A 23,255-nucleotide genomic window follows, 5' to 3' on the forward strand; every position below is an offset into this window, starting at 1 on the left:
CGCCAATCGGCCTGGAGCGGACCACTTCCTCGGAGCGGACCAATGGGAAGGCCACAGGGCGGCGGTGGGGCGGGGCGGCGCGGGCGGCGCAGTCACATGACGGTGCGCGGCGCTGCGGGGCGTTGCTGGTGGGGGCGGCTTGTGGCGGCGGCGGCGCGACCATGGTGAGGGGCGGCGGGGGGCGGCCGGGCCGGGCCGCGGCGGGCGCTGCGGGGTGCGGCCTGGGGCCTGGGGGAGCTCGCAGCGGCTTCCTGTGCGCGAGTGGGAGGGGTCCGGCCCGCGCCCGCCGCCGGCCCAGGGGCAGGCCCGGCCGGGCGGGGGGGCTCCTGATCGCTGCCGCTCGGGAGCGCTGTCGATGGCTGCGCTCGGGCGGCGGGGGGTGCGGGCCTGGCGGGGCGGGGGCGGGGGGGTGGGCCAGGAGCCGCGCCCGGAGGCCGCCGCGCGACCCGACCCGGCCCCGGCGGGGCTGAGGTGAGGGCTGGGCCCGCTGTGCCTGCGGTAACGGCTCGTGCCGTGGTGAGGGCGGCCCGCGGCTGCCCCGGTGGGTGCGAGTCGCTGGGCTGAGCCGAGTGTGCTGGTAGGGGCGCCGGGGAGGCAGGTGTATTTATGAGGGAACGGCTGCCGCACTTGCGGTCGGAATTTACCGTGTTTTAGCGCGCTGCTCCTGTCATAAACCCGAGGTTGTGGCGCTTCCAGCGCTGTGCGGGCGTGCTGCTGTTGTCCAGCCTGCAGTCGGCTGTTCAGTTGTTCCCCACCCTCCAGCGCGGCTGTTCAGCCTCTCTCTTCCTGCAGACCGGAGGGATGTGCGTTGGTGGGCCTGTCTCAAGAGGACTGTTTTGGAACAAATATTGGTGTTTATTAGAGAGGCAAACCAAAAATTTCAGCATGGAAAGAGCTCTTGCTGATAAATGCTTTTCAGTGTCCCATAAAAATAAGGGGACAATCAGGTTTCCTAGTAAAACTGAAAAGTCTGTTTAGTGTGTCTTCTGTGGTATTTAATATTCAATAAAATTTTAAGCTGCGCTTGCTTTAACCATCACAGCATGTTGATTAGCCTAAGTATGGAGTATAAACAGTACTAACAGTATCTAGACAGCGAGGCAAAAACTAACTGAATGCGTTATGGTTGTGGATGTTCCATCCCTGGAAGTGTTGCAGGCCAGGCTGGATGGGGCTTTGAGCAGCCTGGTCTACTGGGAGGTGTCCCTGCCCATGGCGGTGGGGTTGGAACTAGGTGATCTTTAAGGTCCCTTCTAACCCAAACCATTCTATGGTTCTTTATAAAGCAGGGATTGCACAGTTCCTAGGCCTTTGGGCAGACTTTCTTTTTAAAGTTATGTATATGTTGGTATAAGTTTAATACTATATCCTGTAGAGGTGCGTGTGGGAGAGAAACCTGTGATGTTACTTGACAAATGAACGGAAAATACTTAATTGGGTGATGAGGAATGCTAAATCTATACAGATAGCAGTCTCTGTCGCCCACATAGATACTTTTGTGGTAGTCATTAACTCAAGAATGATACAGTTTTCCTCTGCCTGTCACTTCCATGGGAACTGGCCTGAGACCTGTCTATCTCATGTCCTCTTTGTAAGAATAGCTGATATCAGGTGATTCAGGAGAAATGAACTTATAGGTGTTTGTAGGCGTTAAACACACAAACGTCCCTTCTACCAAATTAGGCTCCACTGTAATTTCTTATGGCCGTGCTTGGCTTAAATGTTGAAGTACCTTTAACAAGACTGACTTTAAGAGGATTCTGGCTGTTCTTGATCATCCCCTGAATAAAAAGTCCATCCCTTTGATTCTTGTTAATGTCTTGTGGCTTTTTGTGGCAGTAAATACCAGTTTAAACATGTGAAAAATGTTTTCTCCTCTCTGGTTTGTCTTTGAGGTCCTATGCTGTGAGTTATAATAGAAGTTCTGGAGTTGCCTTCAGTATTGCAGAGTAATACTTCCTATATGATATGAAATGCTTATACATTTTTTGTTAATTCTGAGCAGCTCAGTGACTCTTACAGCAATGCATTGTGTGCACTCAGGCTTCGTTTGTAGGCTGGCAGTTATCCTGGTCAGCTTCTGTAGCTAACCTATCTTTTGTCTTGGGTAGCATTCATTTTAAATGTCTCAATGGTGACTGGTTGGTAGGTAGTCCTAACAAAATCCGACTAGGAGGAGGCAGGAAAACCTTCTTGGGTAAATCTCATTCATTGTGGTACTAAACACAAACGTGAGCATACAGAAGGAAAAGTAATGTACGGAATGGACTGTAAGCACATCAGTTAACTAAAGAAAAGTACTTAATCATTTGGAGTTTAGATGAAAATACACTTCAGAATGGAACAGAAGCAAAACCTTCTACTGTGTATTGTTTGTACTCTGCATCCAGCTTAAGATACCTGTATCACCAGAGTACATGCTATTTTGTAGGCTCCACAAGCTTGCCTTGAATTGTGCTGTGTTTCTATACTATGTAATTCTTTCTCTTTACCAGAACTTTTAAGTGGAATGAGCATCTTAACTAGTCAGCACGTTTCCCCAAAATAATAACCATCTCCAGAGTGCAGCTAAGTCTCAAGTATGAAACTAAGTGTGAATCTTACGAAATCTTCTCATGGAGATGAGTAGTGTAAAATAGGTAAATCGTATACAAGAGGTGCAATATTTACTTTATATGTTCAAGAATAGTTGCTATTATGAGGATAGGCAAGGTCCAGAATATATGTGCTGCTGTGATAATATTTTCTAATTGTTATCTGCAGGATAACTTGTAATACCCACTCTGATCAGACAGGCAGTAGACTTCTTCCAGGCTAGCTCAAGGTTTAAAGCAAATTCTTATTTTCCAAGGCAACTTATAGTTCACTAGCCTTTATTAAAAGAAAACAAACAAGCAAACAACAACAAACCACAAAACAAACAAAGAAAAAAAAAACCCACACCAAAAGCCAGCTCTCCTCACCCCCCCCCGCCAAATTCAGCTGCTGTGTGTTGGGACTTCCACAACTTGCATGCAGTAATTTATGATAGTCCTTTCTTCAAAGGTAGAAAAAGCCTATAGTCTCTTGTACAGAAACTGATAGTGCAGCTGAAAGAGGCAGTTCTGTCCCTTCCCCACTGCTCACTTGCTTCCTTGTGGCTTCAGAGGAAAAAAAGTTAGGGAACAAGTAAAGCAGAAAACTGTGTTCACATCAGCTCTCCTTTTTTCTTCAACATTTGCAGCGTGTCTAATGGGGGTAGGGCTCAGGCATTTCTAAAGTCTAAATGTCTGTGTAATTGCTTACCTTGTGTTCGTGCAGGAGTTTGTACGTTATTGTATGTGCTGTTGACAAGGCAGGACGTTCTGTGCCTTGGTTACAGAGTACTGCTGCTTTTCTCCAGTGTCAAAGTATCTTCCACTTCAAAAGCTTACCTTCAAGGTTATTGTTTGTAGGTTGGCATAGGACTCCACAGCGCAGTTGCATTTTTGATAAAATAACACTTGTATTATTAGGTACCTAATTTGGAGTGGAAGATGCAGCTTTATTCCACATTGTATCTGACAGAAGAGCTGGCTTCTGCTTTGGTGTGTGCCCTCCTAACTGTTATTGATAGGCTTTTGCTGTATGTTCTCTTCACTTCAGTTGCTTTTTGCTACAATTTCCTCAAACGTCAGGGATATGTATCAGGATACACATATTTTGATGTGATGTTTTGTGTCACTTGGTAATAACCAGGTTGTGTGTGGAAACGCTTGATAGTTCTGAAGCTGAAAGTGGCTTGCTTTCTGAAGTAGAAGGAAAAGGGTAAGCTAATAAATATCCAGACTTTGAATATGGAAAAGTAAGAAAGAGTTGGAAGTTGTTAAGATGTTTTCTCTTCCATGTAGAAGTAAAGCTGCTGCAAACAACACTTCGGGCTGCTTCAGTTGTATGCTTGTGACAGTCAGTGGTAGGTTATCTCACTGCCTGTGCGACTGTAAAATGCTGAGATTGTCTTTTCTTTAGACATGAAGTGCAGTACACTTGTAGTAAAGACATCTTTGTTTAGACCAATTGCCTTCTCAGTCTTCAAATCAGAACAGATATGAGTGTAATTTTACTCTTAATCTTGAAGAGATACAGGAGAGAAAAGTGAATTTCTTGTGCTAACATGGAAATGCTTCCATTGATGAATTCAGTCACATAATTATTACAGTCCCAATGTTGAGCACAGTGTGGGACATTGCTTCTCGAATTTAGAGCAGAAATGGAAATATTGTCTGTCTTGTCTTGATGCAGACAGAATTTGATGTACAGCAGACGCTGTTCATTATAAATGGGAAAGCTAGGTCTGACAGAGCGTATGATCTGATGTGATCTGAAGTGTAGTCTCAAACTTGTAGTAGCAATTATGCTTTAACCAGTGGCTTTTACACCAAAAGTAAGGAAACTGATGCATGTGCAGTCTGCCAGCCATGTCTTAGGGCTGTAGCAAATATTATGTGTTTCGATAAATGCTTTAACTTGACTTTGCTGTTGAAAGACATTCTTTTCACAGCCCGAATTGCAAGGTTTTATGTGGTTGTAGGGTGAACTAGGTGAATGGTAAAGTATTAATCAGCTGGGCTAGTCTTCTAGCATATTTAATGCTTTACAGCCTAAACAGTTCTTCCAGCACTGCACGGCCCTGTGAACAGCTGGGGATGGAAAACCAGGACTGATAGCTGTATAAGCTTAATGCCAGTTGGGAGAAGGGGGCTTAGGAAGTTGTGGTTACTGTTAACATTACTCCACTATGCTTTAATATAGAGGAATCTGATATGGATAGAGCATGTGGTATTTAGCGCAGTAATGATGTGTCTTCTCTAAAGCACTACCATGGGTTCAAGGGACTGTAGCGTGTGACAAATGTGCTGGCATAGTTGTAATTCATCAAGCGTGTTACATGATGTTTTGATATTGGTTGTTGCACGCTAGTCCCAGCACTGTCATTTTCTGTTCCTTGAAAGTCTGGTATGTCATGGAATAAATAAAGCTTAGCAATTACCACAAAGTTCTGTTGGCAGAATGTACTTGTCTCACAGTTGGAGGTTTTCTAGAGTTTGTAGCTATTGAATTTTCTGGGAAATAGGGTCATCTAGCCATGGATACCACTTTCACGTTATGCTTAAATGGCTTTTTGGAACATCTGCACTTTATGTGATTAATTATAGAGAGAGCTTTGTTAGAGTTCTTCTGTTGACAAAATAGACTTGTTAATTGGTTATCGTGAATGGTTTGAGTATTACTGAGGTACGTTGAGTCACAGAAGTGCTGTTTGGAGGGAAACTTTCATATAACCTCCTGCTTGAAGCAGGATTGTCACCAATGTTAGATCAGATCAGCCTTGGTTTTGTCTAGCTGGGTGATTGAAAACCTTCAAGAGCAGAGATTCACTGCCTATTTGGGCATGATCAAGGCAAGAACAGTATTGCCTGGCACTGTCTGTTTTCTGTATGTGGAAAAGGGTAGTGGGGACTGTGACTCTGTGACTCGTATTAGGGAGATTCCAATTGCAGAACAAGAAGGGAGAAAACAGTAGTTAAAAAGAGGAGACCAGGAACCTTCTGAACACAGTGGATGAGGAGAAAAAGTATAAATAGTTGAGAAATTGCTGGAGATGCAGCCTTGGAGAACCTGCTGTGTGAATCACTGTGTACATGGTATTTGTCAAGACTAGAGAAGGTGTAATTGGGACCCAACATCAGTGCTTTTATCTTTGTCAATATTTGAGAGAGGCCATCTGAAAACAAACTAAGATTAGGAGAGGCGGTGAGGGTTTAATGAGATGTTGAAGAATGGGCTTAAACAATAGGTGGATGGTAGTGTTTCCTTGTCCGGTGTTAGGAGGAAGGCTGGTTGCAGACAGGGAGAGCATTAGGGACATCAGTAGACTTGGACATCTTTGAGGATAGTGTAAAGATGCTCATGGAAACTAATCTCATCAGTCTGGTAGAGGGCAGGGAGCAGCTGCAGTAGGAGAAGGTCTATTATAGCTGTGTTGGGGGGAAATCTAAGGCTGTAAGCAATGGATTTAATTAATATTATAAGAAAATGCAGTATGATCCATGGAAAAGCAAAAGATGTTGAAGGCCTGGAACGTGCTTCTTTGAGGAGGGGTAAGAGGAAGAGAATCGCTGGGACAAGTAGGGGACATGAAGAGTTGTTGCTTCTCTTCAGTTTTATGTTGCCTTCTGCAAGTCGCTTCTACCTTCCGGAAAGCACTAACTGTACTTTATCCTTTGCTTATCTGAAACTTGTCCTTAATGGAGTAGCGTGGCTCAGATAGCAGTTAATTGAGAACTTACGACTTGTGAGTACAGGAAAGCATCTGTACAGTTGCAGTGTGTGCGCTCTGGACAGTCATTGCTTTGAAGCTCTGTGGAGAGAAGTAACAGTGTTTCCTCTCAGCAGAGTGATGTCTTTGCGTTTTCTTGCTGGTTACTTGCACTGGATTCTGGACCTCTGAATGTTAGACGGGAAGAGTTGACCCTCTTCTGTCCCCATGGCTTTGCGCTACAAGAAGTGATGGTGCTCACAGGCTATCCACAACCTATCTCTTCCCTGCCTTCAGGTTTTTGCAGAGCACTGGAAACTTTCTCCCTTAAATATCACGTGGGTGTGCCTGACAGCTCTTGAGTGGTCACACTGCAGTGTCATTTGCACTGTGTCCTAAATTACAGGAACCCGGTTTGAATAAAGTCAAAAACAGCTTCATAAAAATAATTGCGTTCTTTTTTTTCCTTCCAGCCAACAACACAGCAATCTCCTCAGGATGAACAGGAAAAACTCCTGGATGAAGCCATTCAGGCTGTGAAGGTGCAGTCTTTCCAGATGAAGAGATGCTTGGTAAGAACGTGACTTTTAAAATGCAGTGAAGCTTCTTGTCTGCTAGGAATAAAGCACTAAATCAATATTCATCTCTAGGGCTGTGAGGAAAGTTAACCCTTTATGCATCTTTCTGGCAGAGACTTTGCAAATAAATGAGGCGTCTAATCAATGAGAGTGAGCCCTGAGTATTCTTCAAATGTGTCTTCCTGATTTTTCTCCAATATATGACAAGATAAATTATAAAGGTGCACCTTTATAATTTATATGCTTGCATTTAAGTAAACCTAAACTGAGAATAAGCCCGCCATTTGGCATCAAACGTTATTGCTTAAATTCATTTCATATGGAACTATATGATGAGAAACTGTTCTTGTTTATGTTAAACATACTGCTGTTTTTTTCCATGTAGTCTTTTCGTGGCATGAGACACAGATTGTGAGGCCAATAATGAATTACCTGCTGCACTGGATAAATTTTGTAGTGATTAATTGTAGACTGATGCATGAATTCTTCTGTGACTGGAAAACAGCATTGACTAGGGTTATGTGGAAATCCTTGAAATTAGGATGGGTGATATAGTACAAGCTAGATACTAAATTACTTGATTTAATTAGAATTATTGCTCTCATCATGTTTACGTAATCTTTGTGTGCTTTTTTATAAAGCTAAAAGTGTAGCTTTCTAAAATACTGCAGTTGCCTAGTGTTATTTCTTACAGATTGTTCTCCCTTTCTTTCTCTGAAGGACAAAAACAAGCTCATGGATGCTCTGAAACATGCTTCCAACATGCTTGGTGAGCTGCGGACGTCCATGTTATCTCCAAAGAGCTATTATGAGCTCTGTATCCTTTGAAGAGGAAATGAATGGTTGAAATGCTGAATTTGGAATGAAATGTTCATCTGCTTTTTTTGGTACAATTGCATCTCATTGGTCTCAGATATTTACTAGCGCTTTTCTCCTCAGTATTTAGTTATCTGGATCTGTTGTAGGAGAATATACAGTTATTTGCTCACTGTGTATTTATCCTGATAGTGATTATTGTTTCAGAAGTACTACCTAGTTAGGCATGGTTGTATTTGGTACAGCATCTTTCCTCTTTGGTGTGAATGAGCAAATTACTATGTAACTCTGTTGTAGACATTCTGACTTAAAATCCTTAACTGAGAGAAAAAGATATGGCAATTTCTGATGAGTTACACTACTTGGAAGTCTATCTGACAGATGAATTTGCCAAAGGAAGGAAAGTGGCAGACCTTTATGAGCTAGTACAGTATGCTGGAAATATTATTCCAAGACTGTAAGTGTGTATATGTTAGTGTTTGATTTTGGTTGGTTGGTTTTTATTAAAAAAAACTCCAGTGAATAGTGGTCAGTCTCTGGGTTCAGGTAATGGTTGTCTCTGCGTCCTTGCTTGACAGCAAGAATTCAATTGTCAATGGTGAATAGTATTTCTGCATATCTTAAGAGTGGATTGCTATGAGACTTATGAGATTTAGTACAAGAGTGCAGCTGCAGAAGGTCAGTTCCTCCTGCCAATGTGTTGGTTTTGCACATGACCAAGATGGAACCTCTTTGGTCTTGGAAAGAAGTTGGCTTTTGGGTGAAGACCTGGTCACCATGTTCTGATCAGTAAGATTTGACTTACACAATCATTAACTTTTTCCATTATCTGTTAATGAACTTGTACCTGAGGATCTAGGTCTTAGATCCTAACACACAGTAGATGCTTTATAAGCGTCTGGCTCTTTGGAGACAAGGAAGTGTGAGAAGGAAGCTGAAAATTTCTGTATCTTAGTTCTTAAAAGCTTTGTGTTTCTGAATATGCTTTTTTTTGCTATGTGTTAGCGTGCTAGAGATGATACTGGAAGGCTTATCTTTAAATATGTGACCACTGAGCTGGAGTAGATCTAGATATTCAGACTTAAGACTCAGATTTTGCTTGGTATTGTAGTTTTTAATTCCTGACCTTATGTTCATGCGAGAAAGAGGCTTTGGAAGCACCAGGCTGGATCCTCTTGCAGTTGCTGGGGTTTGGCTAATGACTGCCACAATATCTTTACCCACATCCATGCATGAGGCAGAGGAGTGTGCAGAGAGGGTTTAGGCCTCTATGGTGAAGTTTCTGAGCATTGTATGTTTGTTCTCTTAAGCTGAAGGGGAGTCCAAGTATACTGGAGCACCAGTCCTTTGCATCTTGCATGTTCCTTCTACCTGTTGCTTAATGTAGAGATGCTGAAGGAATGAGTACAGGCCTGGGGATTTCTGAAGAAACCTATCCTGCTAGACTACAGTGTGGTGAAAGAGACTTAGCTGTTTCACCATAGTAGGTTACTTATCTATATGTGCCAGAGCTGTTTTCCAGCTTAGTGGGGTGCTGGAAGTATAGACAAGCTAGTCTAAGAGCACAGAGAACTTTATGCATGCCAAGCATTTACACATGCAATGCATAAAGCATTGTAATGAGGTCAGGTGGCTGTTCAGACTTGCTGTGCTCTGTAGCAGAGGAGAATAGAAGTTGAAAACTGACTAAATATCCAAAATTATGGGACCTAGGTGATATTTTATTGCTTTCTGTGCTTTGGTAATACTGCTAGGAAGGGAACTGTTTGCCTTGAAGTGTGTTACTTTACAATTTATTGGTTGATTCTGTGCCTTTTGCAGGTATCTCCTGATAACAGTAGGTGTTGTCTATGTCAAGTCATTTCCACAGTCCAGGAAAGATATTTTGAAAGACCTGGTGGAGATGTGCCGTGGAGTACAGCATCCTCTTAGAGGCCTCTTTCTTAGAAACTATCTCCTGCAGTGTACCAGGAATATCTTACCAGATGAAGGCGAGCAAGCAGAGTAAGAAATATGGGCTATAACTTTAAAAAAAAATTGGTGTTTTTAACAGAAGATATTGGAACTTTCTGTATGACTTCAGGCTTGAGATAAGTAGATATGTTAGAACTGTATAGATCTGACAGGTATTTCGTCCATTAAGAATTCCCTTTCCGAACTAATGTTTCTCACAAGTGAGGATGTGAACCTTTCTTACGAACCCAGATATCCCACCACACACTTCCCCACCCTCCTACCTTCTTAAAAATTGGATGTTCACAAGTGGATGGAAGGTTGAATACCTCTGACAAGCTTTTCCTGTTCTTAATCTGTTTTCAATTGCAGTGAAGAAACCACTGGAGACATCAGTGATTCGATGGATTTTGTGCTGCTGAACTTTGCTGAGATGAACAAACTTTGGGTGCGAATGCAACACCAGGGCCATAGTCGGGACAGAGAGAAAAGGGAACGAGAAAGGCAGGAACTGAGAATCCTAGTAGGAACAAACCTGGTTCGCCTCAGTCAGTTGGAAGGTGTTAATGTGGAGCGATACAAGCAGGTGGGATGTCTGTCCAGCCTTTCTGACTTCTGTTACTTTTTCCAAATGAAACCAGTTTGGAATTTCAAATGAGCAGCTTGAAGTGTTACAGCTAGTCTAAAAGTTCAGTAAACCTGGCTGTTCTAGAACTCTTCACCTGAGAAGTTCTGAATGCTAATGAAGCTGTATAATGTGTTGTGGGACTAAAGAGGTTACTCATGCATTTTTTTTCTTTAAGCTTGTCTGTAATGTTGATGAGAAATTTTAAAACTTTCCTTCCTGATTCCCATTTTACTTATACGATAATGAGCTAGTTGAAGGGATGTGTACACATTCAGCATTCTGTGACAGACTTTACAAGTTAAATGAAGCTGTGCTTCCCAAAACATTCAAGAGAACTGTTATTGCATATAGTCAAGCAATTTATATTATTTAGAAGTCTGTCCCTTGTAAGTTCTACCATATAGCTGCTGAAAACGATTCTGAGCGGTACTGCTGAAACCCTGAGTAGTGCTATGTGCCAGCAAAGCTAGTAGCGCTGACTTAATAAATCAAAGCTTACAGGTTGCATAATGTATGAAAGGGACAGATGTCTGAGAGCAGTAGATTTTTTTTTTTCCTGAAGGATGGAACTGCTGAAAACTGGGACTTTTTGTCAGAAAGCCTTTATGTAAAGAATAAGCTGAAGAATGTTAGAAATACTGCTCTGCTTGGATTAAATGCGTATGTCTGAATAGAAACTTAGAAAGTAATTGTAAAATCACTGAAGACTTCTTTTCCTGTTCCAGATTGTTCTGCCTGGAATATTGGAGCAAGTTGTAAACTGTAGAGATGCTTTAGCTCAGGAGTACCTCATGGAGTGCATCATACAGGTGAGCTTGCTTAGATTCAGTTACAGTGATGGGACACAGGGACACTTAACTCCTATACGTTTAGTCAGACTCAGGCTACTTTCACCTCTTCCTCACAAACTGGAAAACTTCATCCCTGTGACTCTTACATAGTGGCTTGTCCCATATTATTTTTTGCTGGACAGGCAGAGTGGAGATGAATCCATTTTGTGTTCCTTCTGTTGCAGAAGCTTGTAAGCATCTGAGCAGTGTTGCCTGCAGCATGAATTGTAATAGATAGCTGGGCCTTCAAGTTACCCATTTGTCTTGTATCTTTTGCTTTGTGCATTTACCCAGCCAAGGTCAGCTTGGGGAACTGTGTGGCTATCTGCTTTAGAATGACTCTGTTGCATTTTACTGCTGTGTAACAATGGGCAAATTCAGTTTATAACTTGATGACTATTGATCTAAAACTTCAGGTTTTCCCAGATGAATTTCACCTCCAAACCCTGAACCCATTTCTCAGAGCCTGTGCTGAGCTGCACCAAAATGTGAATGTGAAAAATATAATTATTGCTTTAATTGACAGGTGAGTGACCAAGGGGGTGGAAATTGGCTCAAAACTAAGTTTGTGTTGTGCACACCCAGATGATAATTATTCTAGCATTTGATATCAAAAATTGAAAGCGTTCTGTTAACTTCATTATTTCTATGTTTTTCTATCACCTGTAACTAAGGCTGTGAAGAATGTTATTTCTATAGCTTCTGCTCTCTGGACTCTGCTTTTACAGCTTCCAATGAAACCTGCTTTAAGGACTGACTAAAACTTGTAAACAGATTAAGCCAGGAAATGACCCATTCAGTATCGACCAATTTCATGTTTCTGAGCTAACGTGGCAGCAGTTCAGACAACCATGTGCTTTGACAACCGTACTGGTTATAGGCGCCTCTTGAAAACTTGAAGATCCTAGTGGCTAGTCATATCTCAAGGATACTTTACCTTGCAGTTTTAATCAGAGAGCATAACATCTGCCTCTCCAGAAAAGAGCTAGCAGGAAATAGAACTACCACCTTAATTCTTAGTTTATCACTAGCTTCCTGCCTGTTCGTTCTCCCAAAAGTGTGTTTTTCCTGTGGAGGTACTGCTAAAAGCTGCTTGCACTGAATTCAAACGGGGGAGAAATTGGAACTGAAGTTTTGATTTGTATCCTGAAAAGAAACAACATGAATTATCAGTGAGTACGTGTACTTTCTTAGTGCAGAGAGGAAGTGAACTTATATGGCTTTTGAAGCCTCAAAAAAGCCTTGTCCTTGCATTTACGCGCAAGCATTTGTATATCTGGTCCATGTACCAATATATGGACTTCAGTTACTATAGGGATCTTGAGTCCAGTGGCATTCAGCAATGAGTAGGGTTGTTTGGCTCTATCTCTTTATCTTGTCTAATGCCTGGAGATGGAGCATTTGTATTATGCATGACTGGTGTAGTTTAGCGTCTTGAACTTTTTACTTAACAAATCTGCAGTTTGTTTTCTCCAGGCTACATCAGATCTATTTGTTCAGGACTTCAGTCTTACTGGAGAATCTTTCAGTGTTGTAAGCAGCTCTGCCTTCATCCGGAGATGTTCACAGGAATTCATTGATTTCCTATAACTTCCTGCTTTGGTTGAGATTTTTCATAATTTTGTTAGCTTTTAAAAAAAACAAACAACCCAACCCTAAAACAAAACAAACCCACATAAAAAAACCCAAACCCCAAGAAGCATTGCCTATAACAGTCTAATTTCTGAGAAATTCTGTCTTGAGACTATTTCAGCAGAGGTCACAGGATCTTTTGATAGGTTCTTACATTAGTGTGTAGCAATGTAATTCTTGCAAGAACGCTTTCCTTCATGTGGCTTTTGCTGTCATGTCTACTTAGAGGACTTAAACAGCTTTGGTATTACCTCCACAGTAAGTTTTCTATTCTTACTATTACAAACAACAGTGAGCAACTGACTAGCAGTGAACTTGCTGCCCTCCGAGAATTACTGCTACTGTGTTTTGTTGGGCAACTAATAGTGTCTTCCAGAGCCTTCTCATTTGGCTATAGAACAAGAGTTGAAAGGTGGTGGTATGATGATTGTCATCTTTGTAGTATGGCAACTTGTGCTTTTGACTGTAATGTTACTGCAAATGTTGCAGAATATGAGTGGATCGGTTCTTGGAATACATGCAGGAAGGGAAGATGTTGCTCTTGTGTTTGGATTGGAGTTGTTAGGAGCAATTGCTATGCATTTCAGTATTGTGTAGTTAAGACATGAATCTGCTCCATACAGGTAGTGCCTGTTGCATTTTTCATCTTCGTTTCAGCTTGCATGGGATAATTGAAACTGAACACCAGCAACTGCTGAGGAAGCTTGTGAAGCTTTAGTCCCTATTCCTATGGGGCTTTCTTGTTAAAGGAAGCTTTCTGCAAATAGTCTTGCTGCTTTGGGGTCTTTTTTGTCTTGCTAAACCGTTCATAGCTTTTAATTATGCTGCCATCTGTCTGCAACATGATCATACTTTGCAGCATGCTGGCCTTACCCTCTGAGCTGTTGCCAAGAAAAGCTGCCTTGTCCCTTTGAGAAAAGACAGTGAATGTCCCTGGCTTTATTGTTCCTGGTCTGCTTGTTACCACCTAATGAAATATAAGAGTAGTTCAGTGTCTATCTTTCCTGGTAGTGACGTTTTTTGGCACCTTAATCTTTTTTACCTACCTCTGTTTCAGACCCAAAGTTCCTTCAGAATCAAAGTTTAGAAACCCTGTAAGAAATAACTTAAAATAAATAAATAAATAATTTGGTGCCCTTTCCTAAATATTTTTGTAGGTGTCTCTCTAATTCACAATAGAATGATCCCATAACGATTAGAAAGCAAAGATAGCAATGCTGAGCTTTTTAAGCTGCAGCTTTATTAGGTTGCTAGCCTTCCTGTAGCAATTCTTATCTTGTGTCTGACTTCTGCAGAAATGGTGGTTGGCATGACTTTCTCTTGTTACAGATAGAGATAGCTCTATAACATCTGGATAGCAATTTCTTGCTTTGTTGTTTGTTTGTGGTTTTTTTCCCCAAAAAAAGTATTCTTTTCCACTTCAAACTTGCTTTGTATTTTGCTTTTTGCGTACAGTGCAAGTCCCAAACTTGTTGGTCCATCTTAATTTGGAGACAAAGCATAGTTAAGTCAGTGTTTCTTCTGTGTTTTTGTCTGGAGACTGTTTTGCAGAGAATGCTACTGAATATCTGACTTAATGATGTCACTGGATAGATGCAGGATATTTGCTCTTCCATCAGCCCACTCTATGCCTTTTTCTCTGATGGAAGATCAGAACATTTGCTGCTAGGTGAAGAACATGGATTATGAAATGCCATTCTTGTTCTCTCTTCATCTTGCCATCTCTGTCAGCTCTCTTTTGCAGGACAGATATTTACCAGGATCAGTTGCTCTTAAGGGTTCTGTTTTCCATTAATTTCCTTTTTGCTTGTAATAGAGCTTGCAAATGCACTTAAAGGACTTGGTTTTTCTGCCAGTATCTCTTTCTGGCCTGTATCTAAGGAGTGTAAAAACTATGCTGACCAAGCTGCTTTCCTGTTATCTGTTACCAGGTTAGCTTTATTTGCACATCGTGAAGATGGACCTGGTATCCCAGCAGATATCAAACTGTTTGACATCTTTTCACAGCAGGTTGCTACTGTTATACAGGTACGCTGGGTATTCCTGCATGCAGTTTTTTTGGGTTTTTTTTGCAAAGTTATGTTCTTTTTTTTTTTTTTTTTTAATCAACCCAATACTGCCTTAAATTTCAGTCTCGCCAGGACATGCCCTCAGAGGATGTGGTATCTTTGCAAGTTTCTCTCATTAACTTGGCTATGAAATGCTACCCGGACCGTGTTGACTATGTTGATAAGGTGTTGGAGACAACTGTGGAAATATTCAATAAACTTAATCTGGAACAGTAAGTAAATGTCTCTTGCATTCTCTCTGGAGTGGCAATTAATACTCTGTAATCTTGACTTCTACATTTCATCACATTTGGCAAGATAGCAAAGAGATGTGCTTTGGATGTGTAAGACTACTGCTTTTGGGCCAAGCTACAGAGGATCGTGATAAACTACTGACTAACCAGGTCTTGCTCACGTCTGCATAAATCGTGCTGTGTAGCTGTACAGCTACACGATGTGTATGCCACACTGTGTGTAGTCATTATCTGTTCATTCCTTACAGCACTCTAGAGTTCTTCTCTTGCTGAATTTGCAGCCACAGTCTTTGCTTCTGCTATCAGCAACTTAAAATGTGCTGTTTCCACCGTACACCCTAAAAAGCAAGATATGACTTGTTTTGATACTTTATTTCCTATCTCCCTAACAGCAAGTCACTTAGATGTTGTGATTACATCAGGATTGTATTGAGGCAGACTTTAAATCTGTCTCTGTGTGTGAACTATTGATTAATTGTGTTTTTCACGTATATTTTCTTTTAGTATTGCAACAAGCAGTGCCGTTTCAAAGGAGCTGACTAGACTTTTGAAAATCCCTGTTGATACTTACAACAATATCCTGACAGTTCTGAAACTAAAACATTTCCACCCACTCTTTGAATACTTTGATTACGAGTCCAGGAAGAGCATGAGTTGTTACGTGCTTAGCAATGTATTGGATTATAACACAGAAATTGTGTCCCAAGAACAGGTATGACATAAGTTAAGTAGAAATTCTAGGTATCTAAACTACTGTTTGAAGACTTTACGTATTAAGTGACTTCATGCAAGGCATGCCTTTTTTCCCACCTGCATGCCCCTACCTCCTCATCCTATTAGCATAGACTTTATCCCATTTAATAATTCTTCCACTTATATTCTTAAGTATCTTGTCTTTGCACGTTTTACCTAACCTTATCTTAGAGACTGCTTCTGTTAGGTTTGAACAAAGACCCTGAATCCCCTTAAAACTAGGCCTATTACCTGGAGAAGGCTGGATAGTACTTTTGGAATCTCAATTTTCTCTAAACTGCTATGTTGTCCCACTTCTGCTAAGAGGGACCCTTCTTCAGGGAGTAAGGCAAATACATCCGAAAGCATTGCCAACAGACTCTTGAGTGCTTTGTCAGCGCTACAAATGGCTGTAAAGATGTTTGCAGTTGCTGTCAACTTAAACCATAGTAGTCTATAAGCATAAACAGAGCTTATATTGCCTTTAACAGGTTGATGCTATCATGAATTTGGTATCCACGCTGATCCAGGATCAACCGGATCAGCCTGCTGAAGACCCTGACCCTGAGGACTTTGCTGACGAGCAGAGCCTTGTGGGAAGATTTATTCATCTTTTGCGTTCAGATGACCCTGACCAACAGTATCTGGTATGGTGATTGGTGCTTCTGAATGTTTGTGCTCTCTGAACTGTCGGTTCTTGCATTATTTACTATATGAGGATTTAGCGTAGCTGGGGCATCACCACTCTGGCACTGCACACTCAGTACAAAACATTATATATGATACCTTTAAAGGCAGTGTGGTGTTTGTTTGGAAAAAGCAGATTAGGACTTAAAAGCGTTTGTAGATTTAAACTTTGTCCTGTAAGGTGGCAGTTTGGATGCAATTATATTAGTTTGTGGTAACTCTTAATTAACGTTCTGACAGCTTCATATAATGATTATCTAAAAAGAAGCAAGTGAAATTTGGAGCACTGTACCATTTGCATTCTCTTGGTATCAAAATGCACAAAAAAGCTCAGAAAATTCAGCTAATAGGTTTGGAGTGAGGGATTTTAATTAGTCAAATATATGGTCTTGATATAGCATGTAGTATACTGCTGGTTAGTAGTTAAAAATGTTCTTGCTGTCTGCCTGGTCTGTCCTTAATAGCAGATTAGATATGGCCTTGAAACTTATGCATTATGGTACTTGTAACAGTTTGAGTTGATCCATCAAAGCTTTATGTAGCTCTCTGATCTTAATTTGTTCTTTCTGGCTTTAGTTTATCTCAAGTTTAAGTGATCTCCCTATATTGAGAAGCGCGTGGTGGGGCACAGGGACAGATATTCTATCTGTGGAATATCCATTGGAAAAGCTGGCAGAAAGCATGCTGAAGTTGGATGCTGTTTCAGATTGCAGGAGCTAGAGTTAGCTCTAGTCAGAGCTCAGGCCTGAGTAGGGCCACAGTTAGTGTGCCTGAAATATAACTGGCTGCCTCCATTTTAAACTCTTTAAGTTGCATCAATATCATACCATAGAAACAGAATAAGCCAACATGAACTTAGCTTGGGTTTAAAATATTGTATAAAGATTGCTTGCTTGAAATGTAGAACTTTGCAGCTTCTCTAATGGGGAGAAGCATAGCTTTAAGGCCTGTACAAAGATCAGAGACAGCTGTGTTTCAGGACGTGCTCTTCATTGACTGCATTATTCCTGAGTATTGCTGGGGAAAGGCAAGGTCAGCCAGGTCCCTATTAATTTCAAGAACTACATAGGTTAATTACAGCTAGCAAGTACTATATTCATATAGGAAAAGCCAAGATAAGTACTTTTTTTGTTAATAGAGAACAAAACTTCCCTCAAAGGGATGCTGGCACTAACAGAGTTGACTCAAAGTCTTTTGGGGCAAAAATACATAGCTAGAGATGAAGATATTTTTGCAACGCTTCTGAATATCAGGCTGTCGTCTTTCTCTTCTAGCAATGCTTAGTTTTCGTCAGAGTGAACATCTCTAAATGCCATCATAGGACTTGTCAAATTACCTTTGGGATAGAATTCTGTAAGCTACTTCATACCTTTTAGTAAAAATGCTTAATGGTTTCTCGATGAGCATCGAGAATGCTTGTATCAAATTTTCTTAAATTACAGGAACAGTAGGGGAAAACCTGACACTGGAATTTTGACGGCTCTTTTACAGTGTCTCACTTTAAATTATGCATTCTGTATGCAAGAGATCTGAAATGCAAATTCAAACACCTTAGCACATTACAAGCCAAAGTAGCTGATAGGGTGTATAATGGGCGATGACAAATTGGTACTTATTCATATTATTTACATGAATTCTAGATGTAGTCTAAAAGTGCATGTGGAGTTAGACACTGGGCTTCACTTCTAGTGCTTATTTCAAAGCAGTAATGGGACTTAAACAAAAGCAAGAAACTCTTTAAGTTTCCAAAGTTTTAGTGTAAAATACGGCATGTCTGAGTTGTCCTCTTTGAAAGAGAGTCAGGTTATTACAAACAACAGATGTAATGTTTAGCTTGCTTGGAACAGATTAATTTCTTTTCTGATACCTGGAGTTCTCTTTATTCCTGAGAATTCTGATTTTGAGAATACATGACTAACTATATCAATAGATAGAGTAATCCCAAAATAAGGGAAAGAAGAGAAGCTAACAGCATATGCAAGTAGAGCTCCTTATAGTCCCTTTCCACAGATTTAGAACAAGGGTGATAGGCAGGAAAATAGTGCATTTGTGCTGTGTGTGCAGCTTGTGCTCAAAACTGAGAAAGACAATAAAAAAAATGAAGCAGTCATTAATAAGCATAATGAAAAATCTCAAAACAGGAAAAAAAGGTAAAAGCTGCAGATGTGTCACTGTCTTCTTTCTCTGAATATGAGAAGCCTTATTGACTTCTGTGTTTAGTTTCGTGAAACTTCGTTTCTTTCTTTTACTTTTTTACAGACTCCTATAAGACAGAATAGTATTTTTTTGTAGTTTCCACTGAGTTGAGGACAGAATGTATCTGATATCATTATTAAATGCAAGCTCAGGCAACTTCCATCTTGCTGCACTATCCAAATTGTATCTACGGTTTATATAGTACAACAAATGTCGTCTAACGCTTATGAAGCAGCTGTAAGAAAAGCTCGGACAGATATAGCATAAAAAGCTACAGATACTGCACAAATCTAATTCAAGTCAAGAAACTTGTATGTAGTCCCCACAAAATACTGTAATTTATCTGACGCTAACAGTATGTCTTTTTGATGCTCTTGTTCCATAGAGTACAGACTAAGTTATAGATGCAAATAACATACCTCTTTTGAGAATTGCTAAGCTTACAGTGCTTCTGTTTTTAGATCCTAAACACTGCCCGGAAACACTTTGGTGCGGGTGGGAACCAACGCATTCGTTTTACGCTGCCACCATTGGTTTTTGCTGCATACCAGCTTGCTTTTCGCTACAAAGAGAACTCCAAAGTGGTAAGTTGACCTCTAAGTAACTCTTGTATATTGGCTGCTTCTTGGCTTTCTTAAAAATGCATTTTTTTTCTGGCTATAGTATGCTAAGACTTGATACAGAATGCTAGGCTTTTTTTGCTCAAAGCAGATTTTTTACTTGAGGTGTGAATGCCTTCTAATTTAAGGAGGATTTTTACCAATTCGTATTAAATTATCTCAGCACTTGAGGAATGATGAAGTAGAAATTGGCTAGTTGTGTTTATTCGTGAAGGTGTCTGATTATGTGTATTTTACATGGAGACTGGAGGACGATGACACTAGAAATGATGGCATGAAACTGACTTAAATCTGGATATTGAAATTCATCATCTTCATCTGTAGCTATGCTATTTTAATGTTTCTAAAAGGAAGTGCTTTCATTGCATGTTAACATAGCTGCGAAAGTGCACACTAACACAATTACTGATCCATTTTGGCCCTCTAATGCTTTCTGGTTGAGAGAGTTAGCTTAAGTATGTGTTTTCCCTTACTGTGGGGAAATGAGTTAAAATACCGTTTGTTAAAACACTCTTAAAAATGAATGTTTTAAAACTCTCTTCCACTTCTGACTGATGCTCCAGGGGATGACAGAATAGAATTTTTCTCCACTTAACTAATCAGGCTTTTGCTCAGTTATGTTCTAAGCATAGCTGTGGTAACTGCAACTCAGTGTAGACTTCTGAGGAAGGCTTCTAGGAACTGGTAGGAAAAATGGGTGTGACCTTTCTGTAAGTGGAAGAAATATTTTTGTGAAGACCCACTGAGGTCAACACAGTACTGCTAGGGCACTCACTATTGCTCAGTAAATAAGTGGCTGGAGTGGCATGCAAAGGAAAACAGACTTAACATAGCACTTAACAGATCTACAATTTAGATTCTCTCTTCCTTATAGCAATGGTCTTGTTCAAGCTTTGACTTGTTTCACTTCTCTAGGATGACAAATGGGAAAAGAAGTGCCAGAAGATCTTCTCGTTTGCTCATCAGACCATCAGTGCTCTGATCAAAGCAGAACTGGCAGAGCTGCCTCTCCGGCTCTTCCTACAAGGAGCACTGGCTGCAGGAGAGATTGGCTTTGAGAATCATGAAACTGTGGCCTATGAATTCATGTCCCAGGTGAGTGTTCAACTATTATTGTCACTGTCCTCTGCTACCTTAAATTTGGCTTGGGTAGGTTTCTTGAACACTGAACCATCCAGTGTGAGTAAAACATCTGAAATGATTGACAGCTAATGCTACTAGGTAGAAACTGCTCATCTTCATTCTTGCTTCCCAGGCTGCTGTGGAATTTAGCTCCATTGCTACTGATTTGAATACTCAGTCTGACAACATGTGGTATGTTGCAATGCTGCCTCCTACTTGTATAGTTGGCTCACTGGAGGAGCGTAGCTTTCTCAACATAAAATGCTCTTTCACTGTTACTGTCTCCCAGCTCCTTTCCCTAGCTGGTATTGCCCTGACCACAAGCACTCTTTGGAAGTTCACAACTGCCATGCTGGGCTTTGCTAATTAAAATCCTTGTATTGAAACCTATTATAAACTACTCTGAAAATCCACTTAAACCTGTAACTTGGTCTTAAAGCCTTACTTGTTGCAAAAACCTCATCCTCCCATCAGATAAGGAACCAATGTATTTGTTATCTGCATTGCAAGCTTTGTCCTAATCTTTCCCCTAATAATCCTTCTAATGCACGTTCTTAAACTGAGTCACTGATAACCTCAGCCTTTCCTTGCTGTATTGGTTGTCACTGTAGCACAACTCTGAAGATGAGAGCAGCATGACAATTATTTGCTTTCTATTAGAGATACGGTTCAAGATGTTTAGTCTTGTGTGTTCTCTCAAGGCTACTCATCCATGCAGCAGGAATGCAAATGCTTTTCTTACCTTCTCTGTGGTCACTGACCTACCACTCAGCTTCTGCTCTGCTGTTTTGTACGTTTCAAAGAATCAAATCCTCTTCATGGACAATTTCTGCTAATGAAGTTCCTTATTTTCCTCAAAATGAGGAAAAACTCAGTCTTCAGATTGACAAACAAACTTCTTCCTTATATCTAGTTTGAATCTACCCTCTTTTAGTTTAAAGCCATTACCCCTTGTCCTATCGTAATAGGTCCTCCTAAAAAGTTTGTCCTCATCTTTCTTGTAGGCTCCCTTTAAGTACTGAAAGTCTGCAATAAGGTCTCCTTGGAGCCTTCTGTCTCCAGGCTGAACAATCTGAACTCTCTCAGCCTGTTCTCATAGGAGAGGGGTTCCATCCCTCTGACCGTTTTTGTGGCCCTCCTCCAACAGGTCCATGTCTTTCCTGTGCTGAGGGCCCCAGAGCTGGATGCAGCTGGGGTCTCACCAGAGCACAGCAGAGGGGCAGAATCACCTCTCCCGACCTGCTGGCCACGCTTCTTTTGATGCACCCCAGGGTACAGTTGGCCTTGGCCTTGGACATTGTCAGCTCATGTCCAGCGTTTCATCCACGAGTAGCCCCAACTGGGCACTTTCCTGCCATGTCATTAACAGGTGTGATTTGGTTTTTTTGCTGATGTGTTGTAAAGCAGTGATTGAAAGTCTTGCCTTTTCCCTTGACTAGGCCTTCTCTCTCTATGAAGATGAAATCAGTGATTCAAAAGCACAGCTGGCTGCAATAACCTTGATAATTGGGACATTTGAGAGGATGAAATGCTTCAGTGAGGAGAACCATGAGCCTTTGAGGACTCAGTGTGCGCTGGCAGCCTCTAAGCTCCTTAAGAAGCCAGACCAATGTCGGGCTGTGAGCACCTGTGCCCATCTGTTTTGGTCTGGCCGAAATACTGACAAGAATGGAGAGGAGGTAAGAGTAAAGCAGCAGCAGTGTAACACATGCTACCTTGGTAACATAGTTCTGCCTTTCTTCGGAAGGAGCTTAACTTCTGAAGTGGATATATCACTTAATGATGTAGATCTGGTTGGAATGTATTCTAATATATGAAGCTTCTACATCTCACTGCAGTGTAATCTGCATAAATACAAAAGTGGAGAAAACTCAAGGTTGGTAGTACCATGCAAGCTTTGGAGTGTCAACTAGTTTAAGACTGGCTCTCAAAATACAGTTGACATTTTGCATGTGTTTATTACTGTAGCTGTGTTCGCACCTGAACTACTGAATTTCAAATTAAAAATATGAGTTGATAAAGGTAAAATTTGTGTATTTTTCAGGGCTTGTCACATAAGCCGCTGTAATTAAAAAGAGCAATGTTTGAAATCTGTTTCTCAAAGTATGCGTTACTGTACATGTTACAAAATTGAGTTTATTGATTTCTTAATTGAAGGCTTTCAACAACTGTTTATGTTATTGCCTGATTTAACAGGAAACTTAGTAAAACTGGTAGCAGTCAGGAAAGGTAAGCTTTCATTGACAGCTTATTCTGCACAGTTTGTGTAGTTTTGTGTTTCTGTGGTAGACCACCAGGTAACGCTGTATATGTGCCAAGAGAAGAGATACTGGAGCTCCCTAAGCTTCTCTTCTTTTCTTATTGCTTTTGTTTTTTTCCTTCTAGCTTCATGGAGGAAAAAGAGTGATGGAATGCCTAAAGAAGGCTTTGAAGATAGCAAATCAGTGCATGGACCCTTCTCTGCAAGTCCAGCTTTTCATAGAAATTCTGAATAGATATATCTATTTTTATGAAAAGGAAAATGAGGCGGTGAGTGGAAATGCATTCTCTCTATTGCATCTTTTTTAAAGAGCACTTTCTTTAAGCTCTTCACTCACAGTTATACCCCAAATCACGGCTCTCTAACTTGCTCTGTAGCCTCTCATGAGAGGCACAAGTTCTGGTGATAACAACAGAGTAGTCAATTCTTGATACGCTAGTAAAATTGTAGATACAACTTCATTCTTCTTACATGGGGAAAACATCAAACATTTGAAGTGTAGTTATGAACTTAAATATTGTGAAACTTGGATATCCGAAATATTTATTAGATCAAAACTTACTAGGACTTAAATGAGAAAGTAGTAAGATCTAACTTCAGAGGTACCTTACAATACGCACAT

At 40.9% G+C, this 23,255-nt stretch overlaps 1 protein-coding gene across 2 annotated transcripts in view; it reads left to right on the top strand.

Annotated features, from left to right (window-relative positions):
• Positions 1-89: 89 nt before the first annotated feature.
• VPS35 (VPS35 retromer complex component) overlaps positions 90-23,255 on the top strand; it is a 29,740-nt gene continuing 6,574 nt past the window's right edge. Inside the window, exons 1-16 of one of the 2 annotated variants that reach the window (XM_054199467.1) lie at positions 90-164; positions 6,751-6,849; positions 7,576-7,672; positions 8,005-8,128; positions 9,493-9,675; positions 9,997-10,210; positions 10,978-11,061; positions 11,499-11,608; positions 14,646-14,742; positions 14,847-14,995; positions 15,521-15,728; positions 16,240-16,395; positions 19,093-19,215; positions 20,167-20,346; positions 21,813-22,052; positions 22,759-22,902. In XM_054199467.1, coding sequence (XP_054055442.1) covers positions 162-164; positions 6,751-6,849; positions 7,576-7,672; positions 8,005-8,128; positions 9,493-9,675; positions 9,997-10,210; positions 10,978-11,061; positions 11,499-11,608; positions 14,646-14,742; positions 14,847-14,995; positions 15,521-15,728; positions 16,240-16,395; positions 19,093-19,215; positions 20,167-20,346; positions 21,813-22,052; positions 22,759-22,902 — 2,211 coding nt within the window. In that variant the 5' untranslated portion in view covers positions 90-161. Of the gene's footprint in view, positions 165-6,750; positions 6,850-7,575; positions 7,743-8,004; positions 8,129-9,492; positions 9,676-9,996; positions 10,211-10,977; positions 11,062-11,498; positions 11,609-14,645; positions 14,743-14,846; positions 14,996-15,520; positions 15,729-16,239; positions 16,396-19,092; positions 19,216-20,166; positions 20,347-21,812; positions 22,053-22,758; positions 22,903-23,255 lie in introns of those variants that run through there. The other variant, XM_054199468.1, reaches the window with a different exon arrangement.

This window comes from Rissa tridactyla, chromosome 4 (assembly GCF_028500815.1).
Source record: "Rissa tridactyla isolate bRisTri1 chromosome 4, bRisTri1.patW.cur.20221130, whole genome shotgun sequence".
NCBI lineage: Eukaryota > Metazoa > Chordata > Aves > Charadriiformes > Laridae > Rissa > Rissa tridactyla.